We start from the raw sequence: 22,715 nt of genomic DNA on the forward strand, positions 1-22,715 counted from the left end.
TTGTCGTGTTGTTTGATTTGGTGTTCTGTGATTCATGGTAGATGTCACTCGGATTTAATTGAGTTGGGGGTAAAAAGTTGGGGTGTTTTTTGTTTTGTTCTAGAAGTTGGTGGTTGTGTATAATGGGGATTTCGAGTTTAGGTTCTTAAATTTTTAAATTGAATTCTATCCAAAGACAATGGAATTTTTGATTTTTTAATCTATATGTTAATTTTTACACTAGGGTTGGTATGACAGTAGGGCCAAAATTACTTTACAGCTTCGATCAACTCCACTATTGATTAACAATTTAAGCCTCCAAAATCTATAGGGTGAGAGGATACTCTAAATTAAAAATCCCTTCACTGCTCCCATAAGTTTTTCGTATATATTGATTTTGACTCCGATATATGAGCCAACGGAGAGATTAATAGATCGCTTCGTTGATTAACACTACCCCGATTCGGATTTTAAAGGAGGAGAGGACCTGAGAATTTTCCCGGTTATAGTTCAGCAAGGAAATATTTTTTATTTGATGTATTTTTCTGCTTTAGTCGTGACAAAGACTTTTTATTTAGATTTGGCTTAATTAAAATTTATGAAACACGAATTTTATTTGAATCACCGTTTTTGTTATTATGTGAGTTTGATTAATCATTTCGGTGGTTTAATTTGAACTGTTTCGCAGTGAACATTGTCAGCTGGAAATTGGTGTGTGTTGTAAAGGTGGTAAATATTATACCGAATGTATCAAATTAGATTTATAGGGGAGTTCATACTCAATAAATAAAGTTCTGCATGTTGGCAATAATAATTCTCATACATAAACAGTTTCGGCGGAGCTTTGCGCAGATGTAATGGAAGTTAGGTACTATAGTTTAATTTAGGCCAATTTTGAACTATTCATAGCGCGTGGAATGTGTTTACATTAATAAGACCGCATTGTTTGAATCTCTCTTTTGATATCGATGAATGACATACCAAATTTGCTTTAAATTGGCAGTTAAAGAGTCAGAAAATATTGCTGTCTCTTACGCTCACATTATTTACCGTGCGATACTAAACCCTCTTGCGCATGGACAGATTTAAAATATTTCTTTGTAAACATGGTAATAATGGTAATTTTGTCTAATTTGAATTTCTTAAACCTTGCGATATGATTAAATGTTAGTATATCGTACAGTTACACATGTGCGTTTCCAGTTGTTGATTGATGGTGTTCAACAATTTTTCACTTAGGTTCCACTGTAAACAAGACAGATTAAATGAGATTTTATGTTTTAAGTGAAACAGCAAATATTCCTTTGCTTACATTCACGTTACATATACAAGGTTGTCTCATCAAGTTGAAAGATATGCTAGTTTAAAATCGTTTATTAAAGTGGGAAAAAGAACCAAAAAATCTTAATAACCGTTGATAGATGCGTTAAAGAGTTCTTGGTCAGAGAAGTATTTCAATATATCAGGTTATAGAATAGTCGTTATAATTGAGCGTTTTTGCAAACACGGAAAGCTATAAATAGACCTTTCTATAAACTGTCATAGATTAATTATCGATTCAAAGTGAGAGTTCCGAAAAAAATTAAGTTTGCCTAAAAATTATAATTAAGATGTCGTTACAGTTTCTTAAGCAATTAAAAAAATTGTAAATTGTGGTTATAAGTAGGTAGAAACCGTATTAACAAAGACTATCTTCTGCCAATATTATTATATCGTCAAAGATACCTTGTTCAGTTTTGGCAGATCTTTTACAACACACTACCATTTAGATTATGCAAATTTTATTTCAAATGTACTGCGAGTACTTAGAATTATATAAGATTAAAAAACAAAAAATAGCATAAAGAAAAATAATAGATATAATTTTTGGCATGTTTGATTTGCTAAACTTTTGAGATCAATTTCGCGTTTTCGCATAACTAGCATGTTAACGTGCAAAGTGACGCTCGAAAAGGTCATTGTGGCGGGAACTTCCCGGCACTAATATGCATTATAATATTCCATGTTAAGCACTCTAAATAAATTAGCCTCGTAATCTAAAATGTCAAAAGTTGTGAGGGACAGGTAGTCTGAAAACTAAACCCCAACATCCACTACCGCCACATTTCTAACTTTAGTTTATTTACGTCCAGGTGTCGCGTCCAGGTCTCTTAATTGCATCAGACTATTTAAAATGACAATGTCGAACATATGTGTCTATTAGTGCGCATAGACTCGTGCCAAAATGTTCTTTTCGTTGAGCAATATCAATAACAACAACCATACCAACAATAATAATAACGGTCGGAATGGCTACCGACTCCTTTCGGCACAAGGGATGGAGACCCTCCAGACGTTCCTCAGAGAGCACGGAAACGAATGTATAAAGCAGTTCGTGAAGGTATATAGTCAGCATTTTGGTTATGCATGAAGAGGTTCCACCTTGCACCCCTCCTTCATATAGACAGACAAGATCTAAAAGTTAAATCTGGGAAGGCGTCTTGGCTTTCCTTTTCTTACAGAAAACACAAGTACCCTTTAGGTTAGGGACGCGTTTCCGACTCTGCTTCCACCGGATGTTGGATTGTTTTATGTGGCTTTTAACGTTGTTTATTTATGTGTAATTTGCTGTAAGTTTTCGCCGAGTTTCATTTTTGATTAAGGCGGAATTAGGGTCTTTCCCTCCTTCCCGAAGACACCGTGGAGGTTTTAATGAAGCCTGCTGGAGATTATATGAGAGAGAATGCATATTGCATGAACCATGAATTAGTGATAGTCTGTATTGGAAAGGCATGCGCTCTTTTTCTATTCACGCTGTTTTATTTTTCACTAATGATTCTTTTGTAATGGCTTCAATTTTTCTCATCTCGGCAATTACCTAGCGTGAATTTTGTAATAAATTTTTTATATAGCGGATATTTCGATGAAAATAGTCCTTTCAATGGGTGGGGTTATAAAGTGAACCAATATAAAGTTTTCAATTAATCTTTATCTCTGAAAACATTCGCCCTCAAAGTGCACATTCCGGGGAATCTTCGCTCCGATTGAATCCGGCAATAACTTAATGAGAATCTGTGATTTTACAACGCATTCTTTGGAAAACAATTACCGAGAGATATGGATATGGGAGCAGCGTACGGAGCAGTTGTGTTAAGAATTTGTGTTTAGGAGAATTCCAGTAAAAAAGTTTTCAAATTCTTTATATAGCCAATATCGGACAGAAATGCAGAATAAGTAAACACAAGAATTTTATTAACAAATCTGAATTTCCCAAAGCACTATCCTGAAGGTCGATTTTTATAATGCAAGCAGATGGCTTGACCAATAAAAAAGTTACTTGATTTATGGCCGGTTTCTCGAACCATATTTAACTGGTCTGTTAACTAACTGTCCGTTAAATTTATCGGACAGTTAAAATTCAGTTCGGTTTCTGAAAACATTCTCCAGTTAGTTTGTAGGTCGGATAACTAACTGGCGGTTGTATCCTGAACTAAGGATTTTTTTAAAATCGCATAGATGGCGCTACTATAAATGTCGGTAATTTTTGACATATTCAAATATCAAAATGGGTGATAAACGCGTTAGAGGTAAAAATTTCACCGAAAGAGAGAAAAATATGCTTTTTGAACTAGTTACGGCCGATTTTAAAAGTGTCATAGAAAACAAGGAGTCAGATGCTATAACCGTGGCCAAAAAAAATTTGGCATGGCAGGAAATTGCCCAAAGTTACAATGCACAGTGTGAAACGGGGCATCGCACTGCCAAACAGTTGCATGCCTTGTATGATAATATGAAGAAAACGGCGCGCAGCAATTTATATTCCGACAAGGTAAGTGTATATGCAGTTTTCAAATCCCTGCAATGAGAGAAGAAAATGGATATACTGATAAAATGTAAAATATGCTTTATTTTTAGAAAAGTTCATACAAAACAGGCGGGGGCACATTTGTACCTAAGAGTACCGCCCTGGATGCGAAAATAGTAACAGTTTTAAAGGACCAATTTCAACCGCTCCAGAACAAATTTGATTCTAGTGCCAGCTATATAGAAGGGCAACCAAAACCAAGTTGTTCTGGATTCAATATGACAGGTATAATATAGCATATAATTATAAGTAATATACAATGTAATTATGTTTCTAGAAAAATACAACATCGAAGACTGTTCACTTGAATCTGCGGATGCACTATCAGATGGTACTTAATACATGTACAAACCTCAAAAACTAAAGCATTGTAATAATTTATTCTGTGCAGACACACCTAACACACCAGGACGGGTTGAGGTAACGAGAACTTCACCTACTGAATCCGTAGCTTCTGCAACTCCTTCTCCCCCTCCTCAGCAGCCAGTCAAAGGAAGAACAGCCCAAAAACGCAAATTCCAGATGCAATCAGTGCAAGTGCCTAAAAAAAGAAGCACCTGCGCTGAAACCATTTCTAACAGATTTGTAAGGCGCAAAAATTACAAAGATATGCAAGACGCCGAAGTGCAAAAGTTAAAGATTGACATTTTAAACATCGAAAAGGAGTTAAAATTAAAACAACTGGCCGTTGTACAACAACAATTGGACAACGATCGAAAACTGTTTGAACTAAATTTTCAGCATAGAGTGGAGGAAATTCGTTTTGAGCGAAAAATGCGGCAAATGAAACTTAATAGGTTGCAAGCAGCAGAGGAAGATGTATAGGTGTTTTTGTATTAATTTTTTGTAAATATAAAGTTTTGTTAGTTAATGAATTTACCTGAAAACTGTGTCTATTAGTGCTCTCCTTGCAGCATTGCCACCTGGAAAATTGTCATTGTTAATGTCATTTTCCACATCTTCATATTGCTGGATTGCTTCAAAATCGTCAGCTTGATCATTTTGGCTAATGGCAATATTATGCAGCACTGCAGTTGCTACTAGGATTGTCAAGGTGTTCTCCAATTTTGTTCGTAGTCCCAGAGATAGACATGCAAACCTTCGTTTCCAATTCCCGAAACAACGCTCGATACAATTTCTAGTTGCTTTGTGGGCTGCATTATAATTACGTTCTGCTGGAGTTGTTGGATTTAGAAGAGGGGTCATTAAATAAGGTGTACAACCATAGGCACTATCTCCAAGTATGTACGACCCTTGAAATTCTCTATTTTCACATCTTGCACTTAAGAGTGAAGCGTTCCATATTGTGCTGTCATGTGTAGATCCTGGCCAACGTGCAACAATATCACGTATGTTTAACTTTGAATCACAAACAGCTTGCACGTTGATGGAGAAATAAGTTTTCCGATTCCTGAATAGCTCAGCATTTTCTCCACCAGGTGATGTTATGGGAACATGGCTACCATCCACACAACCAATAACACTTGGAAAGCCTCGTATCACATGAAAACCTGTCTTCACTAGTAGTTTTTCTTGCTGGTTTTCCGGCATTTTCACAAAATGTGGGCACATCCCTGCTAGATGTTCAGATACTCGTTGTACCACACGACATACTGTACTTTTGTGGACACCATAGTCATCACCAACGAGAATTTGGAATGCTCCTACATTATAGGATACGATTAACATTTTGTTATTATAGTATAATCTCACTAATCCGGCACTATTAAAAACCGGAGGATGCCGGATTATTGGAATGTTCGGACTACTGGATTATAGTAAAAAAATCATAGGTAATGAATAAAATAAAGCATTTCATAGAGGGAATAAATGTATGTAATGTATTAATGGAGGTGTAGAGGGGCGAGGGAGGCGTGGGCGGAGGGTGCCGGATTATTGGACGTGCCGATCTATCGAAGTGCCGGATTAGTGAGATTATACTGTAATTCTATGATAGTTACCTGTTGCGTAGAACCTCAAAGCGATAAGTAGCTGATCTGCAGGAGAAAGCGAACAATTTCTTAAGGTCATGGGGGCAATGTTGTCTTCAATCAAAGTAATAATGTGTCTCACAGTGTCTTTATAAAAACGGTATCGATCACGAAACTCAGCTTCACTATATATTTCGAAAGGGTTACGTCTATCTCTGAATACTTTCACCCTATCCACAACCACTAAAAGGTCACCCAATTCCTCATCAGAGGAAGAACTTGAACTCTCGAATACCCGAGCAAGTTCCATTCTCTCTGACCCCGGAGACGCGAAGTTCTGAAAAGAACTGATTTTGTTTTCACTAAATTGTAGTTAATTTGTTGAAATTGCTGAAGTAATCCTTGCAGAACAACACCAACACTCCAAAATCGAAATCAAAAATCAAAACAAAACACGAAACAGCGACCATTTGCATTCAACAATTTGACAATTAGTGACTGCGCATGCGTCAGATAAAATTTAACGGACCTCCATGCCGCGTTAGTTTAACTGTGCATTTTGGCTCAGTTAAACTGACAATTTGTTTCTAGCAACCCATTTACTAATTTATCGGAGAGTTAAACTAACTGGTCGGTTAAATATCGTTCCAGAAACCGGCCATTAACGACTATAATATTCACAAAAATAAGAGCCCAACCGCTCGCTTTTTTTTTATTAAATAATACATTATTGTGTAGAATTGTAATCCAAAACTTTATACAAAGAATTTGGATTAAACAATTAGTTATTCATGTTTACTCTCTTAAACTGAATAAATTAGCTTTGCGAAAGTCTTGCAACTTACGTATTTATACCGTCTACACCTTTATTAATATTTTTTGTATCGCAAGCTTAACATTGTTGCGCACTAATTTGAGCGACAGCCTTGCATTGTGTAGGAACATTGCAGGTGTAATGTGATAATGGATAATTTTGTTCAGCATCACGGCACAGGTTTGAAATTTTAAATGCGGGGTTGAACTTTTTAACTTTTATATAACATTTTTTAACAACGTCAATAATTTAATTTCACTGGCACATATTATCGTACAATATTTTACAGTGGTATTTAAAATGCTTTATCACAATAATATCGTACAATTTTGAAATACAGAATTTAATGAGTTCTTATTATTTTAAATGGCTGCTTTCAAGTAGTCCTAGATAATTATTATATGTGATCTTATCAGAATTGTCGTCATTTTTCAACTGTAGCAGTAGTAATGTTACGACCCCAAAATGGGTTATCTACTATTAATAGTAAATACCGAATATACGTAATTTAGGTGGTTATTTTTGTTGTATTATAATTTTCCTACTAATTGACATATTTGTTTTTTATTATTTTATTATCTTATTACGAACGAATAGCATTAGGGAACATTACATTATTTTTTGTCGGCTATTATGTGCTTCAATAATTTTGGACTTTATCTTCATATCGTGATTTTCGTTTATTTTTTCTTTCGTTTTATTTAAAGATATATGTGGATTAATATATCCTTGCTAGGTTTATTTTATTTGCATCTATTGAATACATGATAATTTCTTCTGCTCCTATTTTTCAAATTCAATTTCTTTCGAATGAATTGATGTGTCTCTTTCACTGTAATAAAAATACTTCACCTAAGTATAATGCTGTATTTTATAAAAGCGTTGTCAACTTTAAAGGGGGTGAATGAACGCCAAATGGTTTTTTAATCACAACATTGTAGCAATACACTGTATTAATTAATGATTATATTCAGCTCGTGATAACATATGTGGGAGGGATGTTGAATAGCAAACTTCGTAAAAACAGCTAAGTTTCGATTTTGATTTCGGGAATATTTAACTAAACGAAATTTTTAAATCGAAAATAGACTCAGCTTGCAGTATCTGTTTTAATGAGTTAAAAAATTGGAAGTTTACGATTGGTTGAATACGTAGTATTGACAAAAGTTAAAACAACCAATCCTAGGTATTCCGTTGTTTCGAATTTTTCTATTCTAGAATCTGTTAAGTACATTTTCAATCTCTTTTGCTAAAAGGTTACATACAAATTAAAATATTTTGACCACTTAGGATAGAATTTTTATTATACCGGGTGATTTCTTTGATTTGTGATCTAGTTACGTATCCAAGATTTTGTTGACAGAAGAAATAGGTCGTAACTGGACAGGTTTTAATTTTAAAAATGATTATAAAATTTTTTCTTAATTAAGCACGTAATGCACTTTGTCATATTTTCAAATACTCGAGTAAGAACTTCCACACTCTTGTCTGATTCTTATCTTCAAATCTTCAGTTTAACCGTTGATTGTTTAAAAACAGTCTTTCAAGGGCGGGAACAAGAAATATTCTAAAGGAACAAGAAATATTCGAGGTGTGTAGAACTGGTCTGCCCGGGAGTTAATTAAACGGTCGTCATAAAATTTCCATAGAAAGACCAAACTTGTTTCAGCTGTATAAGTTGTTGCACCGTCATGCTGAAAATATCATGCATTTTGTAGGCAAACAGCGTCAATTCCTTTTTAACCAGTTTCTAACAAATACCTGTCGGATATTTTCAAGAGCCTCGGGAGTTCGTTTTGTAAAGGTGCGACTTCCTGATTTCCTCTTAATGCTATCAGTCTTATGAAATAATGTTATCACATGCCTGAGTGTCCTTAAAAATGAGCTTCAAGAACAGCAATACCAGGAAAATTTTCCCAAAATTCTTTAAAATGGGGTCGAACTTCATACACCCATTCACCATTCACTTGCTGGTCGTTACGGAAGTAAGACGGAAGCATGAATTTCTTTTTTTTTTTTCTCTCAATCTGAAAATTCTGCTTTTGGGCCAAAACGCAACTGGCTAGTTTTGATTCACTCTCAAATAAACATATAGCCTTAAAAAAGATTTTTGAGTAAAATTGGAAAAATAATGAGCGAAACGAATTTTCGAAAATGAAGACAAAGCACAATATACGTTGTTAAGATGCATGATTATGGGCAACCGACCACAACACAAGTTTCATGTTCTAAGAGACGGCCTACGTAATGTGGTGGCATAATGGGCAGCGAAAACTAGTACAAAGATTAAAAAGAAATCACACGGTAGCTATCCTTTTGGATTTTAATTGATATTAAAGCGCACAAATTTCCGTTTTTCGAACTGTTTTCAGATTTCTGTCAAAGGACATTTTTCAGATTTATTAATGAAATATCAGTATCATCGACCAGAAATATCTAACACTCTGTTAACATTTTTTTTTGCGGTCGTCGAGGATTCTACTAAGTTTTTCTATTCATAAAAAACGGACGACAACCTTACAGATGATAATTTCGGAAAGTCACAGGTATTCTCGGCCCCCCGAGGTCGAGTTCTTTATTTCTGTTAATCTTGGAGTCGTGCCCTTTAACTTATTTAAACAGTCTTATAAAAAGTGCGGGTTTCATCTCTAGTAGCAACACAATTTTTAATGCAAATACTCTTGAAATAAATGTGATCATATCATGTTGGGAGTTGTTTCCATGGCGGAGAAAATCTGCCAGAGGCATATACACGACGATGACAAAGGATGGTTTGAAGCGGGAGATTAAATCCATTTACAAAAATTACACATGAAATTGCTACTGTCACGTGCGGACTCGAGAATCGTATATTTTTCGTTTTAGTTTGCCTGTCTTCCGTAATATTCTCAACTGTATTGTTCTTCACCGGAGTCGTTTTAATTCCCAGCTTGTGTCAGCCTCGTCTTAAACTTTCCAGTTTAACAAACTTATAAATCTTTTCGTTCGGCTAAATCACCGGGATTAGGCGAGCAGATGTCTGTTTTATTTTAGACCGTGGTTCATTTGGCGGCTGCTTCTCTGCTTTTTGGGATGACGGATTTTGACGGGCGTAAGTTCTTGCATGCGAGAGTAATTTTCTGTCTGGTAGTCAAGTAAGTTAGGATTATAGTCTGAGAGGTTCCGGCCGGGTTTGATGGCACTAAATTCTACGTTTAAGCGACTCCGAAGTCCGCGACATCACGACGTTTTCCGCTAGATTTATCTTTGTATTTTACGACCTCAAGGTGTCCGACACTATCTTATTCGTTGCAGTAAAAGATACACATTCGAATTTATAAGCCAGTGGGTTTTTCGCTCGGTTTATTACGTAAATATGAATGTAAAGTTTCCACTCTTCTTGATTGCATCCATTGTTATAAAGAAGGGTGGAAGTCGTTTGTTCACAATAAAAATTTGGAGACGTCGTTGTGATGCATGGGTTCCGTTTGCATTTTATATTAAATTTTGTGTGCCGTAAGTATGTAAAGTTGGACAATGAAAAGGGTTTAAAAAGAAGAAGTCTTGCCCTGGGAATGGGTCCATCTATTAAAAATAATAACAAGAATTTTGCAGCGGTCATGATTTAGTAGCTAGGTAGCTTTGTTGTGGGGTTTTAAAATGAAATTTCTTGTGCTCGTTTTCAGGTTAAATAAATAATTTGTAGTAATTACATCTTCACTATACCGTAATGTAGACAATAGCTTGGGGTTATCATAAAAAAATGAAAATTTGTAAAATTTAATTTAATTTTTCGTAGAAGCTGCATTTGTTCGACTGTACTTCAGGGGTGAGGAAAGTTCTGCCTAAATAACCTTGTACAGATTTTTTAAGCAAGTCAGAATCGTTAAACTACGCCTTTTTTTCCTTTTAAACTTTTCGAAATCTTTCCCCAAGTGCTAAATCTGGGGTCTTTATATCTTCACATTATTTAACTCAAACACGAGCAAAATTAAAATTAGCCATAAAGCCTCATCCAAAATTACATGATTCGCTGCGATTTCACTTATTGGTACTATTTTGATGTTACATTTTGTCATAAAAAGTCACATTTTTGCTTCTATTTTCTAGTTCTAGTTCAATTTGATCAATCAAAAATTTTCATCACAGCGCGAGTGAAAAAGAGAGAGAAAAAAAAACGGCCAAGTTTGGCATCGAACGTGCGAACTCTTGTCCGCATCCTGAGGCGTTAAGAGGATGAGCAACCCCAAGCAAACAAGCCCAAAAAATGCTATTTATCCTACCGTTCTCACAGCTTTAAATACAACGATAATCTAATTTTGAAAACGCACTTATCTTACTAAAAGATGGATGTACAAAATGACCAGAGTACATTTTTAAAATTTGAACTCTTTCTTCAAGATATTAGGGGTCAAAGTTTGATCAATTTTAACACGCGTTTGTAATGCATTTTTTAAAGATATTCAAAAATTCGGTCTGGTCATTCTGTAGAATAAGCCTTTGTATATTTTAGGTTAAAATATCTTTTAGATATTCCCAGTAATTACTACAAGAGAGGTGCAGGACAAAACCAATATTTCGACAAATTTTCGATTTACAATGCACTGGGTTGCCTACTTTACATGAGCATGATGAATATTTGTAGGTACCCTCCCCTTTGTACAGTCCCAGACAAAAGTATATTATCCGTAACTTTATTGCTGGTCTTCCCAAGTTTACATTTTTATTATTGGCAGTAAGTGGCATTGCTGGTCTGTTCGCAAGTTTTAGTTTGAACAGTTGCTTCTCGTATTTCTTGCAATTTTTTTTTATTTTATTTTCAAATAATGTCCACCTGAAAGAAGCAAAGTACTATGCCCTAATATTTAAAATGAATGATTTATTTTATTAAAGTTGGAGTTATAAAAAGGGCGTTTCTTGAAGAAATACGGTGCAGAATGACCAACTTAAAAAAATAACAAGTCATTCTTCCTGAATTTTTATTTTTTAGAATTACGAACTCGAACTTGAACAACAGGATTCAAACACAGTTAGGAAAATTTTGAATATGATTGGACGCAGAATTGTGAATTTTGAATATATACTAAGTGCAAAAAAAATCCGAACACCTTGAAAACGTCAATATTTTTAAATGAAATTTTATACACACATTGGTTGTTGTATAAGTAAGAAATGATGAACATATGAAGACAATTATTGAAGAACTTTTACGTCATTTTAATTTTTATTGTCCTGATTTGAGGTCTAGTAAGATGGGGCTGTTCTGTAAAATTTTGACGTTTTTCGGAATTCGATTTCGACAATTTAAATTCCTTAAAAAGCCGTTAACATGCCCCCAGTGCGAAGACGTCTTCAGTATTCACAATTAGGTGATTTTGATAAGGGTCGAATAATAGGCATGCATGAAGCAATATTGTCCTTTAGAGAAATTGCACTTCGTGTTAACAGAGTTGTGTCTACAGTGACGGAATGTTGGTAGGCGTGAAGTCAAGACGGTACAAGACACAGAGCTACAGGATCCGGGCGACCAAGAGCTACCACTGGGCGCCAAGACCATCGTCTGCGTTTGTTAGCTCTAAGAAACCGAAAGTCTACAACTCGGGCAATTGCCAACGAATGGTTTGCTGATGTGGTTAGACCTATAAACATGCGTTCCGTATACTACCGTATTAGATCTTTTGTCCTTAAAACTTACCACCTACACTTTGTTTTACCTTTAACACCTGCACATAAGTGTCAACGACTCGAATGGTGCAGGGAACGTAGTGGATGGGACAAGGAATGGAACACTGTTGCATTCAGTGACGAATTGCGCTTTTGTTTATCCATGCATGATGGCCGTATGTTAGTGAGAAGAAGACGTAGAGAAAGACGAAATCCTCAATTTGCTGTGGAAAGACATGTACACCGCACAGTAGGATTAATGGTGTGGGGGTGCATTGCTTACGGTAGTAGATCTACGTTAGTGTTTATTAGGGGGAGTACGACCTCTCCGCGATATGTGGAAGAAGTGGTAGAATCATATCTGCTTCACTTCTTAAGAACGCAACTTGGGCTTGGTTTTCAACAAGACAATGCGCGTCCACACATCGCCAGAAACACTTTTAACTTTTTTGAAGAGTATGAACTGGAGTTATTGCCATGGCCTCCTAGATCTCCTAACCTCTCACCCATAGAACATGTACGGGATATGATAGGACGACGTTTAACTCATCTTCAGCGGCCACCACAAATTTTAAACGACCTGAAGCGTGAAGTATAAGCTACTCGAGATGAATTAAATCAGGATGACATTGATCGACTCATTAGGTCCATGCCAAGACGTGTAAACGTATGCCTCAATAACAGGGCTGCTCCAACCCATTACTAGCTTAGGTGTTAATATTTCCATTTGAATTTTTCATCATTTACTAGTAGTAAGTAGTAGACTGTAAACCCAAAAGATTTTCAAAAAATTATTATTCTATCCAAGTGTTCGGATTTTTTTTGCACTTAGTATATTTTTGCTCAGTTGCAAAAAATAAGTGAACTCGCTCCGCATGAAATATGTTTATGAAATCTGAGAAAAGACGAGGACTTTATTCGGATATATATTTTAAATGCGATATGTGCAACGCTGTTTTTTGTATATCGACTGATGACCATAACAGTACAAAAATCGATGTCAACATGTGTCGGGAATTGTTTCTGTAGGAGGCGGATTCTCCAAATTAGAAGAAATTTTAGCTTGCATGGATATTCTTTGTATGTCCAAGGTGTTCTATTCAAAAATGCACGAAAGAGTAAGTGATGGATGGAAAGAAACCGCCATGGAAAAAATGAAAGCTGCTGTTGAAAAGAAGGCTGCTTATGCACCAATTTTTTGTGCATATTAAATGTATATCACTACACTTGCTTTTTATTGAATTTTGATCAATTGTTATTATGTGGTTATCTGAAGTCGTTTTGGCTAAACAAAAATTGTAAAAAAATTTAGATATTATTACTACATATATTATTTTGTACAATATACTAATTGTTAATTTTAAAAGAAATCGATTTTAAAAAATTGGGAGTATAGACTAATCATATTTTGCACATTTTCGAAAGGATTTATTCGATAAAATTTTGAAATGGCGTGATCAATTTTATGGGGTTGATAAACAGATACATTTTGATTAAAAAGTTACCATGCTTACAATAACTTCAAAACGTCTGCAAGATTTCAAAGTATTCAGTTTTGCCATTCTTGATTTAAACAATAAAATAAATTGACTCATTCATTAATTTTTTGAAGACACGCTGTATAAGCAACTCTAAAAAATATTAATGCACTGATCAGTATAGACTCATCAAGTCATCACACTTTGCACATTTAAAATAGGATTTGTTCAGTAAAATTTTGAGGTAACGTTATCAATTTTTTAGGGGAGATGAGCAAATACATGTTGATCAAAAATTTACCATGCTTATGATAACTTTAAAACATCTCCAAAATTTCAAAGCATTGGGTTTTGTAGTTTCTGATTAAATCAATAAAATAAATTTAAGCATTCATGAATTTTTTTGAGTCACCCTGTATGAGCAGATCCAAAAAATTTGAATGGAACAATAAATCACAAGTACAGATTCCTTATATTTTGTACATTTTAGATAGAATTTATTCGGCAAAATTTTGAGCTAACGTCATCAATTTTTTGGACGGGGTAAGTAAATATATTTTGATTAAAAATTTATCACATGCTTATCATAACTTTTAAAACATCTACAAGATTTCAAAGCATTCGGTTTTGCAGATTCAAAATTAAATTGCAAAATGTTGTTTTATAAATTTGATTTTTTTTCCAAAAATCTGGACGTTTCGGGTAAAAACTCTACATGGGTTCATAAATTATATGTGTAGGACTATGTTATTTTACTACAATTTCTTCGTACTGTAGTGGTCATGAAAGCTTCAGAAAACGTAAAAGTAGAGAGTCGCCCGACGAACTCGATTACAATACTTCCTTCGCTTACGCTCGGGAAGTAAAAAAAGTTGTTATTTCTTAGTCAAATTAATAAATAATAAATAAACTGCCCAGCTAAAATCGAACTGAGCGGTGAGAGCATGAAAAGACAGTAGTAACGATCTTGGGATTTCTTTGTTTTCACCAGGTATCTAAGAATGAATGGGACAGCAGTTGTACCTACTTGTTGCCCGGAGTGTATCTGCCATTATTTGTTCACTTATTGTTGCCAAACTCCACCCAACTCAGGGCAAAATCTTAGTCCCTTTGCACGTGGGCGAGCGCTGCCTCAAGGTCATTTGGAGTTGCTCATCCTCTTAACCGTGTAGCAACGGACGCTTATATCTTGATTTACCGGTAAAATATTATTATACTGTGTTAATTTTTTTTGTGAATACATATTTGGCCGTTTAAGCAAAAAATTCAAAGCGGATTCGTACATCACAAGTATAGCAGTCTGTTATTGTATAACATTTAAATCTTTTTAAAATACAGTTCTTTGAAATGAGGTCACCAAATTGTTGGTGGGAATAATTAACCAAATTTTAGTTAGTGTTTTACTATCTACATACATGATATTCTTACTATACGTACAACATTTGACAACAATCTGTCCAGTAGTTTCGGAGATTACGTGTCTAATAAAAATCGACACGGACGCCAGACAGACAGAGAGAAATAGGAGACAACTTTTTTCATACTCTTGGGGTTATGAAATGTCCAGAAAATATAAAAGTGGCCATTCGTCCGATGGAAATGAGTACTATATATCTTTAGCTTACGCTGAGGAAGTAAAAATGTCAACATATAGAACATTTTTTATACAATGAACTGAAAATAATTTTCTATTTCGTAGTGCTTTTCGTAATTTTTTATAATAAACAATCTGCCTGAAGAATTTGCTATTATTATTTCAAAATCTCTCAAATGAAAACTGTTATTTAACATTATCTTTAGAAGTTGAAACACTAAATAATATAACGAAATATATTTAAAAACAAGCACACAAAATGAAGCGCAAACTTTTTTAGCAAAAAAAAAAAAACTGGCGCTGACTTCAAGAAAAGCTTTTACTAAATTTAATAATAGATACCCTTAATAAATAATAAAATTTTTGCAATTAGAATCTTATAGCAAATTTTTTGTTTCTAGAAAGCTCTTGTTGCTTCTTGCTCAGTATAATTTGAAATATAATTTGATCGGTACGAGTATGTCAAACTTATTTGTATTTCACATTGTATAGATAATCTCATCTAAATAGTGTTATTTTAACACATGATGGCAAATTATGTTTTTCGTGAGCTGTTGTAGTATTTTTCTAATCACAATTGTAAAAATTGGAGATCGTCTGCTCTTGGAAGTTCTTAACACCCACCTCTCTTTCTGTCTCTCTCTTTCTCTTTGAAAATGTTAATCATTTTAAGAGTCATTTAAGCCGCTTTTGCTCCTCGGGGCATTATTGTAGATGCTAAGAATATTTACCATGTAATAAATTCCACATTGTGATCACATTATCACATTTTATATTTTTCGCGGAAAATTTTTTAAAGATTGAGGGTGGCTGTGTTTGTTTTTTTTGTGTATAAATGTAATTAGTGGGAAGTAAACAATTTTGGCGCTGCCATAACAATTCCATTACTGTCGCGAGCTTTTCAATTACATATAATTACGTCTTGAAAACGTTGTTTTGCTTGTCATTTACAGACTTTATATGCGCAAAAGCTTCTGGAAACCAAAATTCGTTACGTCTTGGTAACATTTACAAATCTCTGGTGCTTTTTGCAATGCAAATAAACGCCTTCGCTTTTCTCTTGAGCTTCGGAGGCGTTCATACCACATTAAGACAGAACACCGTTAATTAACATTGATGAAGAGTTTCAGTTTCTATTCTCCAAAGTATTATACATTCTTGGTATTAAAGGTAATTTACAATGCGTGCAGCGTAAAAGGTTTTTATTGCTTACAGTTTAATCACCACAGAGAGATTTGCGAAGGCAGGTTTAGCTTGTCTTGTTTTTTCTATCTTGTGGTCGTGGATTTTAAATTTGCACCCTTCGATCTCGCCGGTTGGTATCTCAGTTCGTTTATCCATCGGATAAAATAGGATCAACGATTTAAATGTGTCCGGATGGTTGCGGGCCGATTTCACAAAGAGAAATCCAACTTTACCGCAGTAAGACGGCACGATGTAATCTAGTTAAGGGAGTTATCTTACATCTGAAGTCCATCTCTGAAACCAGGAGGAAGTTGTAATTATTTCTCAGTTGGCTTATGCAAATTTGATGCTACAAGAGAGGTATGATTTACGAGACGAGCCTTTTGTTTGAAAACCTTTGATTAATTGGATGGCGTTATCCAAAAAGCGAGTAATTCATTGCGGGGTTTCAATCAGGTCTTTGATGTGTTCAGTAGTTGAATACGATGCACGAGCACTAATAGAGGGATTATTTGAAATTATAATCTTCTTATTCAGCAGTGCTCTCTGATTTTTGCTTTTTGACGTATGAGTAGTTTTGCATGACTCCGTCCAATTCTGACCGATTAAATGGCAAACCGAGAGATTTGATTATCTTGAATTATTATTCTGTTTGTTTGATAAAATTCAATCGTTTGGGAGCTTCAGTGGAGGCGGATTCACGTAGCCGGGAGCTGAGCCCATATCGGGTTCTTATTTACCCAAGATCTATATTTTCTTTCGTTCGTGACTTCGGAAGATGTACACAGGACGCTGCGGTCTATTTGTTTTGTTCCAGAATTTTTCGTCTAATTTTACCCGTATTTTAAGCGTAAGGAGACAGATGCGTAAATGTAAAAACAACCCACAAATCTACTTTTTGATTGTACTGAATCCCCTTCTGTAGTTTTATCACCCGAAAGCGTAATAGAAGTTTTATATTTGTTTTGTCACTTCCGAGCTCTGATTGTAGTCTTTACCGTACGCAACTTGTGGAAGAGGAAGATTTTTCCTTGGAGAGCAGTATTCATCGTCAACAGCTTCAGCGATGTTTTTCATCCAAAAAAGCAATTTATCAATTTATTAATCCATAACCTCCGGGTTGTCAATCGAGGTAAATTGAATGGCTTTTAATTAGCCGAACACTTTACGACACTAATAAAAATCGCGTTAAATCGGCGGAAGGTTAAAAAATTGCTTAGAAAAATTTTATATATTCCTTCGATCGTATTTTTCTTAATGCAATAAAATGGCGACCGGTAAAAGAAGGAAAGTGCAATTTTTCATAACCTTACCTATAAATTTTCGCTTGTCGCTTCGGAGTTTTCTTGCGTGCTTAGTCGTGGACGGTCTCTTAGGAATCGCTTTTCGTAATAGAAACGAAATTGCAAGCTTATTCCTTGAACGAGTAAAGTGCCGAGACAATCTGGTGTTGTAAATAAAGCAGATGTGGTTGTGGCGTCTATACAGTTTGAACTGAACTTTACCGCGACTATCATATATTTCATAATTTAGTAGCAGAGCGGTTTGGGATGAAATCGTTCGCGATCTGAAGGGTCACAGAGTCGTAGATATTATCAGTAATCCTGTCGCGATGATATAATGTTGAATATTAGACTCCTGCTCTACACTTATCGATTTTTGGTTACCAAATTTGCAGGAAGTTGGTGAAGGTGATGATAGGACAAATTGTTCAAAGGATTGGAGTAAGATTTCATGAAAAATGACTTGTGTGCAATATTATTGGATGAACCACTTGAAGCACGTAGCAGTTGCTTTTTTAATTTTGTTCTGATTTTGAAGTTAGTTCTTGTGTTGAGCCAAGTTAAATCAATACTGCATATTAGCGGTTAGCTGTTTAATTTTAACGATATTAAAATAGTTGGATGTTTAAAGTTTAAGCCTCTCATAGGAGATTTTAAGACCACGGTATTCTAAAGTTCGGTGACTACATACATTAGTGTTCTTTCTGAAATTATTTAATTCAATCAGGTAACTGCAAAAACTGTTGGCGACCGTGACAAAAACAAGTTTATCTCACGTAGTTTTAAGAGTTTAAACGTTTACGTTTCATTGCTGTTTGCCATGGAATTATCAGTTGGAAGGTAGAATTCTTTATGATAAAATAAGCGCGCTGATAGTGGTACACATTGCACACGTGTTTTGCGTGAGTATAAATTAAATTTGTTGCAGTCGTTACTTATTACCGGAATGTCAATTAATGTCAAGCACTTTCGTGACTTACGATCACAGTGCACCAAATATCTCTAGTCCCATTTTCGTGTCTCCGTATACTAAAACTTTTATGATTCAGTAACCAGCTTAAAAATTTAAACAGCTTTGCTACTAAAGGAAAGTGACCACTTAACCAACTCGAAAATCGCCGTGACCGCTAAGAGAAAAGTCCGAGCGGAAATTGCAAATGAGCCAAGTTCCAGGATTAGTCGCAAAACATTAGCACTTTGCAGGGCTAATTAACTAACTAGAATCCATTACGGAAGCGCAGGACAAAGTTCGTGTTTCAGAAATAAAAAAGAGCCTCTTCTCCGTCGTCCAGCTTTAATCAGGACGAACGGTCAGTTCATTAAGTCTTTTTTTTTCGAGGATAACGTTTTAGAAAAAGTCGTTGACTGTAATGCTGATGGCAATTTGCAGCTATCTCTAGCAAACGCGACGCACTAAAGGCATCTCGGGTATGTGTAGTTAATTTGGGAATTTTATCAACACCTGGCAAGTTTCCCATTCTCGACGTTAATTAACAATTCGGTGGCACAATCGACGCCTTAACGTCCCCTTAAATATTAAACCGGTGGCTTGCGCTGACGGGACGTCTCGGATTTAGAGTTTTGTAATAAAGACGGATTGAAAATCAGTAATTTCCCCTCTTATTTCCTGTGAAACTGGGGCTACAAATTCGTTTTTAAAGCAGGCCGTCCATTCGAAAACGAGCAAATTGGCGTGCTAAAAATAAGGGGTTTCAGACTTCGTTTTTGCGGATTGGTTTGTTAAATATTTATTGGATTTTCTCTGTCAAAGGAACGACAGAGTAGACAAGTTTACAGTTTTCGTTAAAAATACAATGAATTATTTGCAGACGTCTAGAACAAACACTTTTCGTAAGAGGCTTGAATTTGTGATTATTTGCCGAGGTTTTTTTTTTTTTTGTTGTTTGAAGAAGATGAAGCAGACGACGAACACAAAGGTGGTGGTGTTTAAATATTAATTCACACTGGGACAACATACAAGGGCGAACATCGAAAATACTATTATAAAGTACACAGATGCGTGCCGAATTTCCGAAATACCTATATATATTTTTTTACAAGCAAACCGACCCCATAAAGCCAACGATTTGTCGCTTCCCGGCACGGCCATAAAAATAGTACAACAATCTGTTCAACAAAAGATCACATCAATAATAGGACACATGTTCGGAAAGCATAAACTGTTCGCAAAATCAGCGACTCATAAAGTTATGTGGCACGTGAAATATTGCTGGCACTGTAGCTTAATCTGTAATACCATTTGGGAACTTCACCTGCTTCAAAGCTGTGAACTGTTATTGTAGTTGACGGTATGTTCTCACGTTTCTGCATCGTCTCCTCCGATCAATCGGATGTTTTTACTTCCGGCCATAAAATCAGCCGCTACCAAGGGCAACACGACTGGCCGTTTACGGCCATCGGGTTATGAGAAGTAATGACGGAAATGGCGAACACAATAACGCTACGACCGTTTAATCTTGAGAACGAATTAAAAGGAACGAGGACGAAGGATTTCAAGGATATTATCAAGTTTATCCGTTCGTGTGGTAAAATAGAGGGATCACTAAGGGTTGTTGAATGGTGTTGTGATTATGCTGTACTGAGGGTCAAAGATGGGTGCTGACGGCAGCGACCCTGTGAAAATTAATTTTAGAAGCTTCAGGCTTTTGATATGCTGTGGTGTGTATAGAATACAGTAATTATTTAGAAACTTTCGTAACTAGATGATATTAGATCAATACCAGGAAAGAGAATATAATAATTTATTTCTGGAGTCGGAGACAACTTACTCCAAGCGCTTCTCAGGAAGATGAATATTGTATACATATTCCAAGTTAGTATACAACTAACGCCTTACAAAGTACAGATATTATGAGTGTGACGATTACGGCCCAAAATTGTCACGAATTGTTAAATCTTTAATTACCCTTCACGTTTAGCGTGGTAGTAATAAATATAAAGCTAGATGATATGCACGAATGTTGCGCTATGTTACAGTTTAATTTGTGGATCTTATGAAAAAGGTATTAACATATTTTGTGGAAATGGTGTGTGTCACATTCCAAATCTGTTATAATTTCTATCCATTTATCTTTGTTTGTAGTGAACGAGATTTCATTCGAAATATTATTATTAAAAATAACAAGGACTTATAGAGGATAAGTAAAATCTACAGAGGTGGTTTAAAATTAAGTTTGAAACAAAAACCTATTTACAGATTTTGTGCGAGAGTGTAAAACAGCGTGAAACAACTGCCTGGGGTGTCTACCCAATTGACAAAAAGCTAAATGAATACCGTTTAACCGAATTTCCATTATAGGTGTAGGTGGAAATATCTATTTTTAAATGTCAAATATGAAATATGGTCTTAAAATCAAGTTGACGAAAAAAAATCACATAAAAAATATCAATAGTGTTGTAGTGGTTACTTGATGATGAAACTTCCCATTAAAAATCTTCAAAATGACTTCCTTTTGTTAAGTCACTTCAGAAAGTGACTATCCAAACTGTTCCCGGTTGGAAACACATCTTCAATTTTATTAAAGAACCTCAATTGTGTTTCTGTTTTTCTTTTGCTCATGTCTGAAGACACATCTAGAAGGATTATGACGTTGGTCGATAATTTTCTGACGGTTTTATTCTAGTGTCTTATTGTTTTGAGTATATTGTTTGTTTTTTATCACTTAAGGCTTCTTGTTCTGTCGCCATCGTGTTGCCTATGAATGAAGTTAGGTGTTATTAATAGTAACGTTTGTTGTATACAGTTTTCATCTTTTGAGTGCCAACTCGGCAGAAAGTATTTTATAACGATTCTTTCGGTCGATTGATTTACTTTGTTGAGTTATTTTAGTAAACAATATCGCACACCTACACACAGTACAGCAGAGCTTATTGTTGAAATACATTGTTCTTTCAAAAGTCGCAGTTAATTTTTTTTGTCGCAACGACTGGTGGGCGGACTGTGATTGTGTCAAAATAAATATTCGTTCACGTTTTATTTATAGGTGGCGCGAGTGAAACGAACTTTCCCTTTTGGAGTTTTTTGACCATCTATAAATCCCGAGGCGTAAAGAGCCGTAATTTATTCATGCAGAAAGTTCTTTTCTTTATTTTGTGTGCCCGGTGTTACATCCGTACAAGTGTTTTTTGTGCTCATTCCAATATTTGCAATTCATTAAAAGTTTCTTTAACCCCTCGGGCTATCTCCATCCTGCTAGATTTCAACCAGCGAAATTGTTGACTTCCTTCCAAAAACAATTCCACAAGTTGTAAATAGAGTTATCCGGCGAAACTCCAGTGTCAGTACGTGGGAGCCCTTTCCAGCTATCCTGAAAGTCCTTCGGAGATTTAACTCTTCCGGTTGCTTTGTAAACGCGGCCGGTCCACACTGGAAAGGACCACTAATCAATTCAACCCTCGAAATCCATATATAAAATGCGGAGATAATGAATGGCTCTGGTTGATTGTTAAACACGACCCTTTTTGTTATAGGACTACCTCTGTTTTGGTATTCGAATTGCCCGCAAGTATCGAGATTTATGGCGTATTACAGTTTTTGGTCTCGAGTTCGGACTAACTATGAAATACGATATACTTTCTCAATAAGTCTTGATTTATGCAAATGTATTTTGTGTGAACCTACCTTGAAAGGGCGAAGACTCGGTTTTCTCGTTTGCGGCAACGCCTATTTGTGTTTTCTTTTTTCGGGATCGTTTCGTCTGGAATGGAATTCGGTATCGTGTGACAACAATACGTCGCAAATGTCGATTGCTCGGATCGTATAACCCTTAATAGCCTGGACGGTGATGGGGTGAAATAGATCAGGTCGTGTTTACAGTGTGACTGCGACTGTACGTGCATGAAATTGCTTGAAAATCGTGTGCATTTGTTGAATTTTTTCGTTAGAAAAATCGTAAGATGTATAATGGGAGAACTAAAAGAAAACTGTGTAATATAATATCCTA

At 35.4% G+C, this 22,715-nt stretch overlaps 2 protein-coding genes across 13 annotated transcripts in view; both read left to right on the forward strand.

The window, feature by feature from the left end:
* Positions 1-22,715, forward strand: part of LOC135126848 (liprin-alpha-1) — a 200,439-nt gene that overhangs the window by 67,556 nt on the left and 110,168 nt on the right. The window lies entirely within an intron of this gene.
* Positions 3,524-4,648, forward strand: LOC135126759 (uncharacterized). Its single transcript, XM_064052885.1, has 4 exons — positions 3,524-3,787; positions 3,874-4,048; positions 4,101-4,154; positions 4,215-4,648. Exons 1-4 carry the CDS (start codon positions 3,524-3,526, stop codon positions 4,646-4,648), a joined length of 927 nt encoding a protein of 308 aa, XP_063908955.1.

This window comes from Zophobas morio, unplaced genomic scaffold (genome assembly GCF_036711695.1).
Source record: "Zophobas morio isolate AGI-343-1 ecotype UQ-CSIRO unplaced genomic scaffold, CSIRO_AGI_Zmor_V1 ptg000011l, whole genome shotgun sequence".
In the NCBI taxonomy this organism is placed as follows: Eukaryota; Metazoa; Arthropoda; class Insecta; order Coleoptera; family Tenebrionidae; genus Zophobas; species Zophobas morio.

Bases quoted from the DNA above. Each gene is read 5' to 3' on its own strand.
- LOC135126759 (XM_064052885.1), top strand. From the start codon at position 3,524: ATGGGTGATAAACGCGTTAGAGGTAAAAATTTCACCGAAAGAGAGAAA. The intron at 3,788-3,873 runs GTAAGTGTATAT...CTTTATTTTTAG, and splicing joins GCAATTTATATTCCGACAAG to AAAAGTTCATACAAAACAGG. The intron at 4,049-4,100 runs GTATAATATAGC...TTATGTTTCTAG, and splicing joins TTCTGGATTCAATATGACAG to AAAAATACAACATCGAAGAC.